The sequence below is a fragment of the Ochotona curzoniae genome, unplaced genomic scaffold (assembly GCF_017591425.1).
Source record: "Ochotona curzoniae isolate NIBS_2020 unplaced genomic scaffold, NIBS_Ocur_1.0 contig_1425, whole genome shotgun sequence".
NCBI classification, from domain to species: Eukaryota; Metazoa; Chordata; class Mammalia; order Lagomorpha; family Ochotonidae; genus Ochotona; species Ochotona curzoniae.
In genome coordinates, this window is record NW_024465083.1 from 1 (window position 1) to 20,410 (window position 20,410).

The 20,410-nt window shown below is 38.0% G+C and overlaps 1 protein-coding gene across 1 annotated transcript; it reads left to right on the forward strand.

Moving 5' to 3' along the window:
* Window positions 1-8,432: 8,432 nt before the first annotated feature.
* LOC121147020 (putative vomeronasal receptor-like protein 4) lies at window positions 8,433-9,338 on the forward strand. Its single transcript, XM_040966691.1, has one exon. It carries the CDS (start codon window positions 8,433-8,435, stop codon window positions 9,336-9,338), a length of 906 nt encoding a protein of 301 aa, XP_040822625.1.
* Window positions 9,339-20,410: the final 11,072 nt, after the last annotated feature.

The following is a 20,410-nucleotide window of genomic DNA, read 5'->3' on the forward strand; positions in this document are numbered from 1 at the left end:
TTACTTTATTTAGTGTTTTTAACATGAAGTGATATTGGATTTTGTCAAAAGCTTTTTCTATATCTATTGAGACTATCATATGATTCTTCTTGAATTTTTTGATATGGTGTATCACGCTTATAACATTACATATGTTGAACCATCCTTGACAAGAAAACAGAAAAACAATCCAGGAAAAGGAAGATCTTTTCAATAGATGCTGTTGGGACAACTGGCTAATAGCATGTAGAAATAAGACCCAGGACCCACACTGTTCATAATACATAGAGATCAAATCTAAATGGATTAAAGGTCTAAACCTACACCCAGAGACTATCAAACTTTTGGAAGAAAAAGTTGGACATACTCTGCAAGACATAGGAGTGGGCAAAAACTTCCTAGAAACACCACTAAAAGCAAAAGAAGTTAAGACCAAAATAAACAAATGGGACTACACTAAGAAATTTCTGCAAAGCAAAGGAAACAACACAAAAAATAAGAAAACAACAGAGTGGGAGAAAATCTTTGCACACTATACAGAAGAAAAAGGGCTAATTTCCAGAATATACAGAGAGCCCCAGAACAACAATAACATCAAAACAAACATATCAAGAGCATAATGCTAAGGGCAATGAGCCAATCCTAAAAGGTCAGATATCATATGTTTGTTCTAATATGATATAATTTGATATCAAATGTAGAGATATCATATGTGAATCTTACTCTGTTAGTTAATGTTAATTATACTTGTATTTAATGTAAAAAGAACTTGTGATGTAATTCATTAATTAACCATCCACAAGAGGTGAATTGTTTATAACCACCTGAGACAGTCAGTGTCCACATATAACTATTATTGGTATGGCCCATAAATAACAAAGGCCTGATCCTCACGGTACCTACATTAGGGCCCCAGGATGCAAGAATTAATCTACAACAAAAAGTTATTCTTCTGTATGGCTTGGAGACACTCTAGTGGAATTATGATGGACTTGGGAAAATTCATGATAGACACACATTATGAACCCGGAGAGAACAGAGGGGAGGGGAGGGAACTTTGAGGTGGAGAGAGCCCACAGCCAACTAAACTGTATCCAAAAAACAATAAAAAAGACACATTATTTGTCAATAAAGTGAATTTATAAAATGCAACATAGTAAATGTAAGCTCTTTATATTGCATTAAATATCAAAAGAAATCTTGAAACACATATCGTGTTATCCTTGAATGTGCATCACGGAAAGATAAAATAGAAAATAAACATATAAATATAGTTTTTAAATGATGTACATTAGTTTAATTGCATCTGATAGTGAAAGTTTTACTTCATTCAAGTTTAGATTTTCTCCTTGTTTTATGTTATTCTGAAATTTCCTGTGCTCAGGGCCAACTACCTGTGCCAGGACTAGTGAGAACAGGTGCAAATAAAAGCTAGTGCAATGTGAGCGTTGTAGGGCAGACCTAGCATGTCAGTTCCACAGCATTCTCTATCTTGGACAAGTAATATTTATATTTGACTGGAAAAAGTCTGCCTCACACTGCTTAGCTGGCTAATGGTTCCAGTGTGAGTCAAAGAGGATGCTTGAAAGGTCTAGCAGAATGGATTAAGAATCTTATAGGTTGTGTGCAGGTGTGGATATGTTTGTGAAGAAGATAAATATCACTTTAAAATTGGGACGTATTGATGTAAAAAGAAGACCAGATGTGGCTGTTTTAATTAGGTTAAAGATTCACCTTTAGGCAAATTGTAACAAAAAGGTGTCTTGAGGTTGTAGCTGATAGAGTCCAGTTCCTGTATTTCTGAGTGTGTGGAATAAAATGGATTGAGTGAAACTGACCAAGGAGATTGAAGGTGAAACAACACAGCAGGCAGGGTGTGGCATCTCCATTAAGTTATCTTGACCTTGGCCCTCTGCACTGCTGAAGTGGAGGGTACCCTTTCAGTCTCCCAGAAATGAATTTGCCCTGGAGTATAATAAAGTGTAGGGAATGCAGCTTGAATTATGCTTTCAATGCAGCCATCACAGGTGCTCTGGATCAGAGATGTGTTCCCTGGTGACAAATATTTTCCTGAATAGGACTGAGGGAGGGGTGTGTTACTGCTTTACAAGTGCTGTGTTGCTTTGCTGAGATGATGACACCACAGCAGGATCAGGGGAATTCCACCACTAGTCTCCTGGAGAAGTGGGGGCAGCTTGAGAAATCAGCTGTGGCTTGTACTTGTAACGAAGTCAAACTTGTTGTTTTCCTCTTGTTGGTTGACAATGACTGAGAATAGACAACCTGCCCAGGCAGGCCTGCCTTGGAGAAATGTGTCCACAACTGAGAATATTGGAAGCCAGCTGCTCTCCTGGATTGTCTCCTAGAGAGCAGAAAAGTTCACTTTTTCCCTGGGGTGGCTCATATTCTAAGGATGTCAAGACCAGGGCTGTCCTGTTTGTACAGGTGAAATGACAGTGATGGGCCTGGAAGGAGATGAGCTGGTGTCATCCTTTCCCTATAACCACAAGTTGAGGACTCATCTCACAATGTATTCATATCAGAGGCTTAGCTGGGTGAGTGTCTTTCTCTTTGGTATGCACAGAAATAACAGCAGGAGTGGTCTGGGATGAAGTAGAGTAATTTTCAGGAAAATATTAGGAAAATTTTCTGTTCATGATAGCAATGTTAGGTTGATAAAATGATCTACTTTATGAATTGTGTAAGTACATATAGGAAAAGGTTTGTAAAAGTACAGTGGCAATTCTACTTATTCAAATTATTTTCAATTTATCCATTTTTATTTGATTCAATTAAATTTTAGCTAATGAGATGGACTAAACCTGAACTAATTCAGTATGTTTTGGTTATACCTATTTTGTTTTCCAATGTTTGGAAGTACTTTAAGCTGTTTCAGATAATTTTACCATTCTTCCACCTCTGGGATACATAAAGAATTAAGATGCTCTTAATGGTAAATTATAGTGCTTTCAATGGGTAATGATGAAAATGTTTCTATTATATGTTTTGTTGACAACATAATTTTCTTTCCATAAAATATGCTGTCTTATTTAAAATAATAGTTTACATAAAAATGCATGAAAGCATATATCACACTGGCCCCTCAAATACTTTCTTAAAATATATTTGATTTTTGCATTTAGTTTTTAAAATTAAAGTTACTCTCAGTGAAATAAGTCAATTTAGAAAGAACAAATACTATATTTTCTCTCTGATACAAGGGGACCTTTATACAAAATGTGAGATCGTAGCCTTTTCAATACTGGTTTTGCTATATTTCACGGATTTACATATTTTTGGTTTCATTTCATTTCTTTGTGCCATTTTTTTCTTATTATTCTGCACAGACTCATTGATCATACAGTAGCATTGTTTGCTTCAAGAACCTTCTTATTTTTCTTTTTCATGTCTTCAGTGATATTGGTAATCCAGTAACATGTTATTTAACTTCTGGTTGTTGTAAATTTCATGTTTTTCTTCCTGCTGTTGATTTACTTTATGGCTTTTCACTTAGTGGTGTATATGGCAACTGTGTAGTAGGGACTATCATATCCAGATATAACTGAACAATGCATCATGCATCTCTACTTCGAAGTGTATCTTGGCAATAGGGTAATAACTGTTTGCCATCGTTCATATCTACAGTATAAAGATCAGCTGAAACAGCAGAATGATGGACTTAGTACTATTTATGAAGGAAGATACTACTGTAATAAAATTGAGGGGCACGTTGGTGGGGGAGAGGGCAGGGGAACAGAGGAAGGGAAATCCCAGATCCTATGGAACTGTATCATAAAAATAAGTTAAAAATAAAATTAGCAGACTTGTAATACTGCTCAGAATGTTAAAATTTTTACAGAAGTAAGAGAAATAATTTGCAATACCTGATGGGAATTATATATATAATGAACAATGATCACCACATCAATATTTCTGATTTCCTTTACTTGATTCAATTGAATTTGACCTCTAAAAGATTTATGCATGAAAAGTTCCTATTCAATTTTAATTTAGTTGCATAAATCTTTCAGCTTTCTCAAGAATGCTGTCAAGTTTGAGTCACAATGGAATTCTAGTGTTTAAGAGCATGTAAAATGAAAGAAAATTAAGAAGCAAACATGATATTGTTGTGAATAAAATGCAGTGAATTGAGAGAAATTATCCATTTTTGGCTGTACAGGTATAACATCTATTGATTTTTTTCAAATATCATTGATTAATAGGCTTGAAAATTTTCATTTTAAGCTTTATGAATTCATGGCTTAAAGAGAGAGGAATTCAGGTACCCTGGACACAGTGGGTTAGAGATCGTGAACACAGATCCTATTGTTTATTTTTCTATGAATTCACCAAATGACAGGATTGATAGGGCTGTCACATCCTCTTGTGTGATAATCAGGTAGGCATGGGATTTGCCCTGATAACTGTTTTATTCTATTCTATTACTTATTTATTTATAATGCTTTCAAAGTGCACTTTTAGGCAGCATTTCTGAGAGAAGATTTGGGGTTCCCCAGATTCACAGTTTATGTTTGGTCCTGATGTATTTTTGCCTGCTCCCTATCCAGCCATATGACTCTTAGTTAATGTTTTTCTTCAAAGGCCATGGAAATTAAAATTTGGGATTATGAATCTGTGTTTAACCCAAGGAATAGTGACACATTGAAGTAATTCATTTCTATTGGATATTTATCATACAGTAACATTCTGGCATTTGTACTTTTTATTAAAGAAATTCTTGTATGAAGTTAATCATGGTTGAAAAGATGTTTATCTGATGATTCTGCCAGCTGATTCAATTCCATTAATAAGCAGTACCAACATAGAAACATTTATCTCTTCATCTGAAATTCTTTTTTTTTTTGGTGGTTATAATATTTCTTTTTTTATTTACATATATTTTTTGTTGCATTTCATTTTATAGCAACATTTTGTAGGCTCTGATGTTCCCCCTTCCCCTCCCCGTGCCTTCCCCCCCCATGGTGGATTGCTTCACCTTATTGCAGTATTACAGTTCAAATCCAGTCTTATTTCTTTCATTGCAAGCATGTGCCATGCATAGAGTCAAGTATCTTATTGCCCAGCTGAATTCAACAGTTTCTTGGGGAGAACACACTTTAGTGTCATGTTATGTGTCTTAAGAAATATGGTAAAACTTATGACGAAGATAACTGGTGATTAACCTAATGAAAAAGTAACATATTTTATCATCTATATTCATAGTTTTAAAGTTTACAATCATTCCATATCCACTCATAAATGCAACTATAATTTTCTATTCATACTAGAACAATACTTTAGTAATTGATACAGTGATTAACAGGGGAAAGATGGTTTATATTGGAAAATCATAGTGATTGTGCTGCCAGAAGGTACAATGGCATCCCATCTCAGAGTGCAAGATAAAGTTCTGGTCACTTCATGCTCCTGATGCAATTTCTTGTTGCTAATTCACTTGGGAAGTAGTACTGAGGGCTAAAGTACTTGGACCTCCTATACACATGGGAGACCCACATAGAGTTCTTCAGCTCTGATTTTGGCCAGGACCAGCCACCACTAAATAGATATTTAGGTGAGTTAAGTATTAAGTGGAGGATTCCCTCTTTCTCTACTTGCTCTCTGGTCATTTTTTTCTTTTGAAAAATCATATTTAAAATATGCCTTCCATACAAATCACCCCTACATTTTTTTAATACATAATAAATTTTATTTTTTTAGCTACATTTATTTTTTTATAACTCCGTAAATACAGATTTAATAATTGTTTTTTTTTCTCTTTCAAAAAATTTTTTTTATTGTTGCTTACATTGTATTATGTAGTACAGTTTTATAAGCGCTGGGGATTCCCCCCACCCCTCCCATACCCCTCCCCCCATGGTGGATTCCTCCACCTTGTTGCATAACCATAGTTCAAGTTCAGTTGAGATTCATTGCTTGCAAACACATGCCTAGCATAAAGTTCAGCGTCTTATTGTCCAGATAAGTTCAGTGGCCTCTTGGGGAGACCTTCTATGGTCTGAAGATAGGTCTAACAGAGTAAAGATCCGGTCAGTTAAAAGCCCCAACAAGGCCTCAGTATCAATATACAACATTATGGAATTAATTGACATAGTATTGGGTAAACAATATGTTAAAAATAATGCAAGTTCCATTCTTCGAAACTTCAAAACAACCAAAAAACCAAAACAAACAAGCCACTCAAGAAATGGGCACGGGAAATGGGCAAACATTTCACAAAGGAACAAGTCCAAATGGCAAACAAACATATGAAAAAATGTTCCAGCTCCCAGGCAATAAGGGAAATCCAAATTAAAACATCGATGAGGTACCACCTAACACCAGCAAGATTGGCCCACATAAACAAGAACACCAACGACGCTTGCTGGCGAGGATGCGGGGAAAAGGGAACCCTACTCCACTGCTGGTGGAGCTGCAAATTGGTACAGCCTTTATGGAAATCAGTCTGGAGAACACTCAAACAACTCAAAATCTGCATACCATATGACCCAGCAATAGCACTCCTAGGAATATATCCAAAACACCTGTCTTACGACAAACCAACATGCATCCCTATGTTCATTGCAGCACAATCAGTAATTGCAAAAACATGGAAGCAACCAAAATGCCCATCAGCAGAAGATTGGATAAGAAAGCTTTGGTTCATCTACTCCATGGAATACTACTCAGCTATTAAAAAAAAAACAAAATGCAGTTCTTTGTGGCTAAATGGGCACAACTGGAAACTATAATGCTAAGGGAAATGAGCGAATCCCAAAAGATTAGATACCACATGTTTGCCTTGATTTAACCTGTAATTTTTTGTTTGGTTGTTTGTTATTTTTTGAACCTGTCATTGATACTGTCTCACCCCTACATTTTTTACAGATGGCTGTTCAGTATCGTTATAATTATTCTGTATTGTGTACATGTCTAATGCAAGCCCAAGGACTTCATCACCAGTCTCTTGGTTCCTGGCTCAATTATTTGTGGTATTTTTTTCGCCAAGATCTATGATTACATAAACACTTTGGAGTTTAACATGAAAGTCAAAATAAAGAGGGTGAGTATTGTCCACACTTTCTGTCTCCTTATTGATCCCTGGGCCTCACTTCAGTCCTAGACAACCCAGGTTGTCACCCCATGCATTGAGAACCGAGTTCCACATTCAGATTTCAGGAATGATTGTTTTGTTAAGAGAAGAACTAAATTCCTGTTTACAATGAGATTAACATAGGCTATCATGTCCAAACTTTCTTACCCTTATTTCTCTCAGGAGAGTAATATTTTATTACAAATTCATGAATTGTTCCCTGATGCCACTACCAGATTACTCAGATCCAAACATAAAATGAAAAAAAAAATTTGAAGCTCAAATAAATAATAAAGGAGAATTTTAGGGTTAAATGTATGACATATGTAGACAATGAAAGTTGTTAGGTTATGTGAATTAAAGCAGTTTTCAAGTAAATCATGCAAATATTTTAAATTAGCTGTTAATATTCATGCACAGTAAGCAGGTCTTTTCTCACTTAATTTATATATTAAGATCAGCCTCATGGGGAAAGGAGGATATTTGATGCTCTGTAGGAGCAAATCTGTTTCAGGGCATTTTTGGTATTTACAGAATGAGGAAAATTAGTTAGGAATAATCCCCCAAATATTTCTGTGTTAGATGAGGAAAGTACTGAAATTCTTATCCAGTACCCTTTATATAATTATTTCATTTTACTGCATGGCTAAGAATGTATGAATTAAGCCAATATAAGCCCATATATAAGTAAGAAAAATGACTGCACACATATGTTCCATGCTTAAATATATTATTGAAATCAAATGTGAGTCTTCAAATACTTAAAGATCCAATCACTTGGTCAAATTTATGCTAATCCCATGTTGTTATGAGCGTGAATGCTCACGTTTATGGAGCAATCAGTTATCAGTTCTGATACACATGTGTTTTTGCTTTCCCAGATAAAGCCTTTAAGAAAGTTCACCAACCATCCAAATGTACAGTGTGTCCTTCCTTAAGTCATGCAAGTCATGTGGCTGTAGAAGAGTGCTTTTCCTTTTCCATCCATTCCTGAATGTTAATTATTTAAGATAAGATGTGTGTGTGTGTGTGTGTGCTTCTTCAGAGTACCTCAAAAAGTTTAGAAAGAGCAAATTAAAAGTAAGACTGCTTTCTGGAGGGTTGTTTTTATGCCAAAATTGAGAGGTTTAAAAGAGTCAAACATTAATATAATGACAAAACACTTATTGTAGAAAAAGTAGTGCAGAAATTTTAAATCCAGGAATTTCCAGTTTGCATTCAGGGCTCATAATGTGTGGGTAAAATAAAAAGGATGATTTGTGGTGACTTTCATAAAAAAGAAAACATATGACATGAGGTCTCTCTTTGTTTTATAGGCATGTAAAATGTCCTAGGTGTGCAGAGATATACAAACTATCTAATTATGTTATCATTAAAACGCGTGTATTTTTTCCAAGCTGGCATTGGGATATCAGCCAATGCCTTCCTCCTTGTCTTCCACATCTTCACATTCCACCAGGCTCATAGGCCAAGGCCCACTGATATAACCAAATGTCACCTGGCTTTTGTGCACTTAGTGATGCTGCTTACTACAGTGGAAATTTTGTCTGCACACATGTTCAAGTCAGTGAATTTTCCAAGTGACTTTAAATGTAAGGTTTCATACTATGTGAGCAGGGTGACACGGAATCTCTCCATCTCCACCACCTGTCTCCTGAGCATCGTTCAGGTCATCATCATCAGTCCCAACTCCTACTTGTCAAGATTTAAGCACAAACTCACAAGTTATATTGTCATTGCTTTCTTCTCTTTTTGGTCCCTCAACCTGTCTTCCAATAGCAACATGATCATCTATGCAGTAGCTTATTCCAACAGGACCAATCTACTCAATGTCAGTAAATACTGCTCACTTTCCTCAATGAACTCTGTCATCATGACACTATTTCTCACACTTATATTGTCTCAGAATGTCTTCTTTATAGGAATGATGCTGCTCTCCAGCATGTACATGGTGATTTTTTTATGTAGCCATCAGAGGAAGTCTGAGTACCTTCACAGCACGAGCATTTCCCCAAGAATCTCCCCTGCCAAACAGGCCACGTGTACTGTCCTAGTGCTGGTGAGTTTCTTTGTGATTATGTACTGTGTGGATATGACCATCGCATCCTTCTCATCCATACTCTGGAAATATGAGCCAGTTGTCGTGGATATCCAGAGACTGGTGGGAAATATCTATGCCACTGTGAGTCCTTTGGTGCTTATTAGTTCTGATAAAAGGTTAATTGGCATTCTGCAAAATGTGATTGGTATGAAAACAATGTTAAATTGATGAAACGAATATTACAACTTTTTTGTCCAGTAATTTAAAAAATCTAAGATTTTCATGCAGTTTAAATATGCAAGATTTTGTCTCGTGGTTTTGTCTTATATCGTAATATTTTGTAATTTGATGCTGTTGAAGTCTATATGCCTCTCATGATTCGAAGTTCTCAATTTAATAACCTTTCTGTCCCTTATACTATCATAATACGGTAAATGAAAGTAGTTTTTCAGTTTGCTTTTGGAACTCTTTCTGAAACTTAATCCCTTTGTCTTTGTGTTGGGAAAGTGATGTAAATCTTACACCTGTGTGTAATAGTTATCTGAGATTTCTTAACTTTATATAAATGAATAATTTTAGCAATTGTTAACCAAAATGTGAAATAATAAGCATGTGTTCTTACTGACAATTCCATTATTGACTAGATAAAGCAGTGAGGTGAAGGGGACACTTTATTTTATAGAGCAAATAATTTATTTAAAATTTCATGCTCTAGGAGATAAAGCCTAGTTCTCTACTTCTTAAGAGTGACTATGCATGGAAAATAGAAAGTGAATGAAAAACTTCATCTGTAGAAAAATATGAAAAAAAATAATTCCTTCAGCTTCTATGATCTAGGCAAAATAAAAGCTAAGTCATGTTGACAATATGTACTTTGAGCATTCTGTGATGATGGTTTATCCTTAGTTATATCATCTCCCCAATTCCCATGACTTCAATTTATTCATGGAAAGACTAACACGTTCTAGTAGAGACCCACCTACAAAAGTGTTGATCATTATTTCCAAAAGTTGCAAGGTGAAAAGCAGCATATAGTTAAATAGATGTGCGAGAGATTCACCTATGCTTTCACAGGGAATAAGCAAAGTATGAATCACAATGTTGGATTTTGAAGCGCATGCCTGAGAATGAACACAGGAACCTGGTAAAGAAGCATGGAACCTTGAAAATGATGAAGTCCTAGGATGGTAGGTGGGAAATAAAAACAAAAGAGAAGTCATAGTGCAACCCAGGTAGAGGCCTGCAGTCTAAATTTCAGGGCTGGTGATTATCATTCTCGTTTTTGTGCGTAGCGCATCCTAAAGCATTATTTCTAAGCCTCCATGTATTGTGGCAAATTCTTTAAATGTCTGTATTGGAAGGTCTCTGTTTCATGTTGGTGAATAAGATATTCTGGTTGGAAGTCTCTTCATTTAATGACCTGGCCTTATTCTCCGCATTCTTTTTAGTTGTAAGGTTTCTGATGAGGTATCAGTTGTTGATAGTATTGGAGATCCTCTGAATTTCATATGACATTTTCTCTCATGGACATCTTAGAAGCTCCTCTCTATTAATGTTGAGAGATTTACTCTAGTGTGTTGTTGTGAAGGTTGTTTTCATATCATGCTCATTTGGAGTTCTATGTGCTCCCTACAGAACTTTTTCCATATTAGGGAAGGTCTCTGCTGTTATAGGCCTTCTAATCCATTTTCTTTTTCAACACCTTTGGGAACTTCTAAGATACATATGCTTGGTTACTTGGCTTTTGTCTCACCAAACTAGAGCACTCTTTTGAGTTTTCCTGATTTTTTCCCTGGCTTTTTGTCAGTATATGCTGTTCCCAAGCATTTGTCTTTTATCTCATGTTTTTTTTTCCCCTCTGGTAATGTTTCAGGATATAAAATGAACACAAAAATCAACAGCCTTTGCATGCACAAACAATGCATTGGCTGAGAAAGAATTTGTAAGAAATCTAGACTGACATACACGAAATAGTTGTTTCATCCATGGAAATCAGCCATGGGGACTTGGCACTGTGTATGGAACAGAAAAGGGAGAAGTTGAAGTAAAGTATTCGTAGCTTTATACCTTGGCCTTGTGTAGGGACCAATCCACTCCCCATAAAATTTCTTGCTGTTTTAAAGAAGGCATAATAAATATCATTACACAGTTTCAAAATTCTCCCATCTAGGAAACTATCTCTGATGAAGAAGACCATTGATTAAAATTATAAAAGCATATGTACTTTTTCCTATACATACCATGTACCCTTTAAGAATAAAACATAGTGTGTGTGTGTGTGTGTGTGTGTGTGTGAAAATCAGCTAGGAGGCACACTTTACCCAGAAGTGGATATCTGCCTACCTGTGCATTTATCCTCAAACACTGAAGGAGTGACACGTTTTTAACATGGCTTCATGTATTAAATTCCTAAAGCAAAAATTTATAGATGTAGACAAGATTTTGAAATCTTATCTTGAAGGTTTCACCAAATAATTCAGGGAAATTCCCTGTCCTTTTTCTTAGCACAGGGATATATTTCAAGTACATGGCTCAGGTTTAAAAGAGGTCATCTTTACACTGCTCCTACAATCCAAATTACAGCTGTGGAAATTAACCTTTACCTGCCGCTACAGATTGACAGCTGAACCGCTCCTTTTTCACCCTCAATGTACATGGTTCTGGGCTCCCCAGGATCCTGTGTGCCTAATGTTGGACAAGCACCAACATTGCGGCCCAGACAGGCAAATGCTCTGAATATTGCCTGCTACGTCTATGTCTGGAAGTCAGATTTACCAAATATTTTCACTGCAACACTGGTGCTAAGGGGGTACCTTGAGTTCACCTTCAAATGGTTTCTTTGAGCCATGCTCCTGATTTCAGTTCAATTGGAAATTACATAAGCTGCACATGCCCTATGAAGACAATTCTCAGTATTTGACCTACATTGCACCAAACTGGGGGACAATGGTTCATCCCTGAGGGAGAGGGCTGAGCTGAGCTCTGCCAAGTCATCCCAGAGCTGGGACTCCATGCAGCATGGAGCTTAACCTCCGGGTGACCATTATCCCTACCTCTTGGTAATGTTCTATGATACCCACAGCCTGAGGCATTCCATTTGACCTACATTGCACCTAACTGGGGGACAATGGTTCATCCCTGAGGGAGAGGGCTGAGCTGAGCTCTGCCAAGTCATCCCAGAGCTGGGAATCCAGGCAGCATGGAGCTTAACATCCGGGTGACCATTATCCCTACCTCTTGGTAATGTTCTATGATACCCACAGCCTGAGGCATTCCAGCAACTACCTAGAGCCAGGCAGCAACAGGTTGCAGCCAGAGTGCCACCTGAATCCACCTGTACAGTTCAGCCAGAGTGACACCTGAATCCACCTGTACAGTTCAGCCAGAGTGACACCTGAATCCATCTCTACAGTTCAGCATGCAGCTTTTTTGAGAGGCAGTCATGCACTGCCAACCCAAATTTTGACCTCCTAAGGGGCAGCAAGACCCACAGCTGACCCCATATCAATTCCACACTGGGCATTTCCCATACATGAGTTGGCTTCTGAAGCTGTACATTTAGCTGCAGACTGGTAGCCATTAAGACAGTGGGACTCAGAGGACCATGCTTCAGCAACCACACAGAACCATGAGTCAGTCAAGGAGACAAGGAAGCAAAGCATCCCATGAGGCTGCCTAAATATGAGCACTTTTTGCATCTATCTTGATGCTCACCTGATAAGTTTGTGGCTGGAGGGCAGCAACCATGGGGGACATGACCAATACTGCTCCAATGGAAAACAAGTGAATAGCATTGAAAATTCTAAGGTTAGGACTTATTGGTTAGAATTTGATCCTAGAACTGTTTGAATAAGTAATGCTATTTGGGTTTAATATAGAGAGAGGAGTTAGCTGGGATACAGCTGGCATCCCTTGGGAGGACAGGAGGAAATAGGTTTGGGTTATTGAAATTAATAGTATACTTAAGGTTGTGATGCTGGTCTCTGTACGGCTGAAGAGGCGTATGGCTGGTTTCCACTGACTCAACCCAGCTTTTATACAAAAATGGGAGGTGGCTGTCAGGAGAAAAAGCTTTAGGCCCAGCAAGTAGAGCAGTATTTTTTCGGATCACTTTACCCCAGACTTAAAAGTGCGAGTGCAACAACAAGCTCCTCGAGGAGAGTACCGCGGCCACAACATTTTTTTTATTTATTTGTTTATTTTATTTATTTGTTTGTTTATTTATTGGAAAGTCAGATATACAGAGAGGAGGAGAGACAGTGAGAAAGATCTTCCATCTGATGATTCACTCCCCAAGTGAGTGCAATGGCCGATGCTATACCAGTCCAAATCCAGGATCCAGGAACTTCTTCCTTTTCTCCTACATGGGTGCAGGGTCCCAAGGCTTTGGGCCATCCTCTACTGCTTTCCCAGACCACAAGCAGGTAGCAGGATGGGAAACGGAGCTTCCGGAATTAGAACTGGTGCCCATATGAGATCCCGGCAGGTTCAAGGCAAGGACTTTAGCAACTAGGCCATGCCACCAGACCCGTGTGTTAAGTTTTTAATGGTGCATTACCACATACCCTCTTTTAGCTGATAAAGGAGTTTTGTTTGAAGAAGTAGCGCTTGATTATTTGTATAAAAGCAATTCAGGGGCCCAGCGCGATGGTGCAGTGGTTAAGGTCCTCTCCTTGCACGCCCAGGATCCCATATGGGCGCTGGTTCTAATCCTGGCAGTCCCATTTCCCATCCAGCTCCCTGCTTGTGGCCTGGGAAAGCAGTCCAGGACGGCCCAAAGCCTTGGGACCCTGCACCCGTGTGGAAGACCCAGAAGAGGCTCCTGGCTTCGGATTGGCTCAGTTCTAGCCTTTGCGGCCGCCTGGGGAGTACATCATCGGATGGAAGATCTTCCTCTTTGTCTCTCCTCTCTGTATATCTGCCTTTCCAATAAAATAAAAAAATAAATAAATCTTAAAAAAAAAGCAATTCAGGATATTTTTAAAGAAATAAATTAGATATATACTGTAACATTTTAAAATTGTAAATTTTTTGTGTGTAATATCAAGGTTTTATGCATTTTAGCAAAATAACTTTAAAGTTATAAACTAGCCTCAGATTGTGAGTGTAAGTTGGTTTCAGAATTGGAGAATTTTATTCTTTGAGTATTAGTAGATATAATGTAAAATTGAGAGAAATAAGAAACACAACAGTACAGTGAGATTTAAGTTTCAAATTTGAAATTAATGGTGTTTATTGATAATATTTAGTTGTATTTAATCAAAGATGGATCAATCAAGGCCATAACATCACAAGGTACATATATATGTATGTATGCTCACACATTCTTGTTTGTGGAATCAGAAGTTTCATCTGTTGTTCTGAATCACTTGTCAAGGATAAATTGGCCAGCCAGCACTTGAAAAGGTTTAAATGTCTTTAGAGCAGAGAGTTAGAGCTTAGCAGAGTAACTTTACAAGAAGATATTTAAAAAAAAAAAAATCAGGCCCCTTTCTTTTCTCCACTGTTAAGCGTTTTAAACTAGAATCCTGTCACCAGTGAAAGAAATATGCAAAGTAAGGCATTACTAACAGTAAAAGTTAATAAAAGTTAGGGTCTGATCCATGATGTTTATTTCTCTAAGTAAGAGACTCCCAGTTCCCCAACTGTAGTTGTATCTACATCTAAATCTTTAACAATTGTGTAACAGAGTTTGGTTTGTGATATCATATATTCATTTTGCAATTAACTAGTTGATTTTGTCAATACTTCATAAAAAATCATTTCAACACAAGTTAGATTTGTATCCAACTTATTTAAATGAGTAATTTATATTTAAAAGCAGCCTAAAGTATAGTGTTTATTTTCTGAATGTTGAAATTTAAACACTGAGGTTTCTGTTTAAACTCTGAGTTGTTTTGACTTTGTGAGAAATTTTGCATATATTTGAGATGCAAATATGTTCTGAGTAAGCAAATGTTGCTACTAAGGATGATCTGTATAGATATAGAATAACCATTCCAGCTCTAATGATCACCTCAATAAATGCACCGAGATTGCTTCAGGATAACAGGTCTTCCAAGACAGGATTAAAATGCGGGTTGCGATGTGGCTTTTCAGATCTCGTTTTCATTGTTTTCACTGCCATGCTGCTGTGGATAGTACTTGATTCCTGATATTGTATGAACCAGTGTCTCAAAAGAGAAAATAATGATTAGAATATCAGACAGAGTCACATAGTCTGATGGCATTATTTAGAACTAACCCAGATGAATGCATGCTCACTGGTTCTTCATGGAATTTGTAACTGTTCGTCTCTGTAGCAATTCGTGGAAGCTATATGTAAGTATTCTGCCAAGTATATATCTTGAACCTACCTGCATTTTTTCTGTATAAAAGAGTGTGTGTATATGTGTGTGTCTGTCTGTCCCCAGAATGGAGAATCCAGAGTGGGTTATAAGTGTTAATCCTAATTAGAAACTATTTTGTTTTCACAGCCGACATATCCCCACTGTGCAAGGAGCATGCCCACTCGCTAGCTTCACTTAAATTGTTTAACAAGAATTTTGTGGTGTATTTGATTATATGTGATTTGAGATGTTAACATTCATTGCATGTATTTTGTTGTTTGCAGCACTGCCAAGGATAATAGAATGTTGAGGCGAAAATAGGTTCTGTTTAACCATGGTGGAATTCAGTTTGAAACAATCAGGGATAAGGTTTTTTCAATGTGCAATAAGTGGTTTTCTGTAAAAACATTAAGAATTAAGAAATCTAGGCTGTTATTCTGATTTTGGGGTAACCTGAGTTTTGTCTAGTTTCCAGCTTATCTCTAATAGGTTACTAGATTCAGTCTTCTGTATAAACAAGATGCAAATAAATACCAGGATGTGAAATGGGACAGCAAGCTGCAGTGAAACGCAAAGAACTCGTTAAGAATTCTTTTTCTACACAAAAATCCCTTCCAACTTATTAAAGTACTCAGGTTAGTGCAAACCATGTAAATATGGTGGCTATAACAATTAATAGTAAATATCAAAGGAGTCAGATTATCCTTGCTGTGGCATGTTCTCCTCATGTTTAATACGGTGTCTTTAGGTCGTCCTCAGTCACTAGGTGTGTGTATCCAAGGCACCAGAGTGCATCAGGGTGGTGTGGGAATGTGGTCTCAGATGCTCCTGTGACCTGCTCTATCTGCTCAACCTAAACCTGATAGGAAGGCCAAATGACACCATGAGCAGCACCCTGTGAAATGGGTACAAAGGCACCTTGGTAATGAGTTACCACAGGTCTCCAAAGGACAACTTCTCCTGATTGTCACACTGTGTTTTTATCTCCTCTTCTGAGTGAAGGTGTGTCAGAGGGCTCTTCTGAATAGAGATAGGGTAGAATTTCTCAGACTCTATTGTTAAAACAATATATTTAAGGAAGTCTGGAATTTTGTTATTTTTTATTCATTGAAGCATTCGGCTTATTTATTCATTATTTGACTTATTACTTATTTAAGCCTTAAGGGATTCATGAGGCAGTCTACTCTCAAAATGAGAAGACCTTCAGAGAATTCCATTTAGTACTCTAATATGAACGCAACATTGATATTTTGTCTTATTAGGCACAATTTGGGCTTGGGCTTCTGTGGATGTCATTCAGTGCAAAGCTCCTATTTAGATGCTGATAACTAAACTTAAGTTGTGTTTCACTGTTTACAGTAGATCTTAATTCACCTGTGGATGAACCCAAAGTGCTAGAATTGACTGAACACAATAGCCTATATTAATTGTTGAGTTATGTATTCAATGAAGGGATACGCCTTTGATTTTCCAAGTAAAATGAAAGTACGTCATTGTAAAACTCAAATGAAAAATACGGAAGAAGGGGGACGGAAACTGGGGGTAAGAGAGGGACATTATTATGCTTTTAAAGTGGTGCATATGAAATGTACAACATTTGTTCCTTGTTTGCAAATTTGAAAAGAAAACAGAAAAACTGAACCAACTATAAGTATCCACATCTTGTTATATATGGAAAATGTTGTCTTCTATAAATTTTCCTATATAAGTTCCTGGTAAAAGGCATTATAGATGAGTTTCATAAAATTAATCAAAATTGATCTTACTACTCTATTTTTCCACTTTCTTCACAAATGTTAGTATTTCAAATATTGTGCTTGTTACTTTTGCCTGTTTTTAAAATTCATTTCCATTGTCTTACCTGATTTTGCACTTGTATTTTGCACTTTTTAAAGAAATGTCTCTTCACATTTTGTACATATCAAGCCTTGTATGCCTGTGTGAAACCTTCTTTTTTCCTGTTCCTGATTTCATGCAAAACTTTGGTCATTTGTTTCTCATGCACTCCTTGCTTTGGTTTTGATTTTAAAGTAGCATTTGAAATGCTTTTGTTTTAATTATTGACTTTTTACATTTAATATATTGACCAAATTCACATCATATTTCTTTCCATGTTTGATGTATTTTGATCATGATAGTGCCTCTTTGTCCATCATTTGGAAAATGACAGAGCTTTCTTTTATTTACAGCCCAAGTAGTAATTTACTGTGTTTTGATACAACATTTTGTTATTCATCCAATATTGATGGACTTTAGTTCAAATTTCAATGATATGAAAGATGTTCCATTAAACATAAAAATACAGTTTTGAATACCTTAGAATATAGACTCAGAGATGAGATTACTGTATCATTTGGCTGTATGAATTCAACAGATTTTCAGAATATTCCTGAAAGTTTATGTGATGCATGCTTAGTCCTAGGAGGTGACAATGCTGTGGTGAAATCTTTTAGAGGCAGATCCTCATATCAGGTGGTCAGTTTATCTGGAGTCCCATCGTGGAAATCCTAACGGCAAACTGCTATAATGAGATGCTCTCACAAGGGAATACTGTTATTTGGCAAGCTGACCCCACATGGTTGGCTTTAGCGCATGGCCACATCAATTTCCATTACCCTGTAATGTTGCAACAGAGCCAGGGGAGCATCTTATTAGTGTGATTCAGTGATGTTCTGAAAAGCAAAAAAGAAAAGCATAGATAAGTTGCTTTGACGTAGACTGAAACACGGTAAATTCCTTAGGAAGGAAGATGCTAATGTTTAATATTACACAGTAATTGTTTCCGTTACTGATCACTGACGTATTTTCACTAGACGATTTGTCACAAAAATCTGCTTTCCTACTTCGTACTGGATGCCTTTGTGGCTGTTGGGGGCAGAATAGGAAAGAAAACAGCCAGAAACCAATGTTTTCCACTGCAGACTCAGCAGGCTTTTTACTTTTCTTATCCTTTCTCAAACTTTCTGTGCAGCCCAGTATTTTTCCAATATGATTAATAATGTCTAGGTAATTAAGAGACATGAAGTGGTTTCATTTCCAACTGTGATATCTAAGATTATATCACGTAGTAGGATTTTCTCTGGGCATCTACCACTAATGAAAATGTTTTCATGCAGTAGTTTTTTTTTTTTTTTTTTTGGTAGTCATTCTGTGAAACGTCAAAACAATGAGAATTTCTTTAAGCATCTATAAAAAATATGTTTATTTCCTTCTACAGGAAATAAAAAGAACATTGATACCCAGAAGTTGTTAGGTAACATAAGAAAGGGATTTTTAAAAGTGGAAATGTTGATTTCAGTGAATCATTGCACTGCATGATGATCACATCTAATGCCTACTGATGTGTAGGAGAGTTGAATGTGATGGCGGATAGACTGGACCAGTCTGCCACACATACCAGCAAGCACAGGATCTGGGGCTGCGAGAGGGCCTGGTCAGTATTTGTAGGAGGCTGCTGCTCCAACTAGGCTGCAGTTTCCACTAGAGTGTGTGAGGGCAGAGTGAATGGTGGGCAGGGATGTGCTGAGCTGAACCATCTATTGGTGTGCATATTAGATGTGGCTGGAGACAGAACTGATCAGGTGATTGTAACCGCCAGTGTGTGTAGGCTGATGTGGATGTTGAACTTAGTTGGATCTGACTTTGATGGGCACATACAGCCATCAGGTTACCTCTCATGAGTCTTTTAAAGATCCTCCCCAACTGAATCACTGGACTCATAATTGCAACCACGGGGAAAATCTCAGGATCTGTGGCCTGACCATGGACTGCATGCATCGGACCTGGGTCTCCATGATTGCTAAAGCCTGCCCTGTCATGTCATGTCCAGATGCTCATGGAGGACATAACTACCAGTTCATTGAGGCCTGCAGAGGACATATAGCATCACAGAGAGCAAAACAAATTGGACAACTCTTCTGGACAAGTATCTGGATGAATCGAGATTCTAATGTGGACTGTGTCAGCCAATGGACCTTAGAAGGATTTCCTCAACCCTGGAGCAAAGAAATCAACAGCATGGCAGCATTATCAAACCATATAAGAAGTATCCTCAGAACATGCTCTACATCAGCGACCCTAAGATGACACAGATGGACTTACCCCATTCCTGGGTACTGATGTGGTAGTGTTCTTGGCAGCAGCCCTGTTCCCTTCTCTCCACTTTCCCCTGATACCAGAAGAAAAAACGTGATATGAAGCTGCTTTCTCATCCACTTTTCCCCATTCCAGTACCATCCCTCATGTGGACTGGCTGGAATTGCACCCTGACCTGGTCTGAGCCACACTACATTCTGGCACTTGGATTCAACTGTTGGTGATATGGACTGACCCAGCTTGACCTGCCCTTGATCTGTGCCAAATGTATGCCAGTGGTACCATATGTTGGCCTGGTCTGGGCTACTCCCTGTCTTGGTTCTTGCACTCACCTGTAGGGACTGTATCCCAACAGAGAAGTTCCCCAAGCTCCACCATCATAACATCTCCAAATGCAAGATCTCATGCACACCGGTGGGTCCATGGACCAGCCCTACTTAGTATACCTCCTCTCCTTACAGGAACAGCGGCCTTTACTCACCAGCCCTAACCTATTCTGGTTCTTGCTGTAGGGTGCTACAGCCCAGCCAAGCCTGGTGAGCACCCAGACACAGGTCATGCATGGCTCAGCAGGGGCAGAGAACCAACCTAACCCATTCTACACCTATCCAGGTTCTCATGGGCACCAGTGGGTGCTGGATTCTAGTCCAGTCTGGTGAATCCCAGACCCAGCCCACACACACGCCGAGGGATTCTGCAGCTATATCCAGACTAGACTGCAGTCCCCACGCTCGCTCTCTCACTCTCCAATGGGGATCACAACCTGGCCAGGATGTCCACTTCGCTCCCCAACCAGGCCTGTTCCCATTCGTCAATCTTGCGTGTGCCAGTGGTTGCTCGGACTTGGCCTGGTGTTTCCCCTCATCTGTCCTAGCT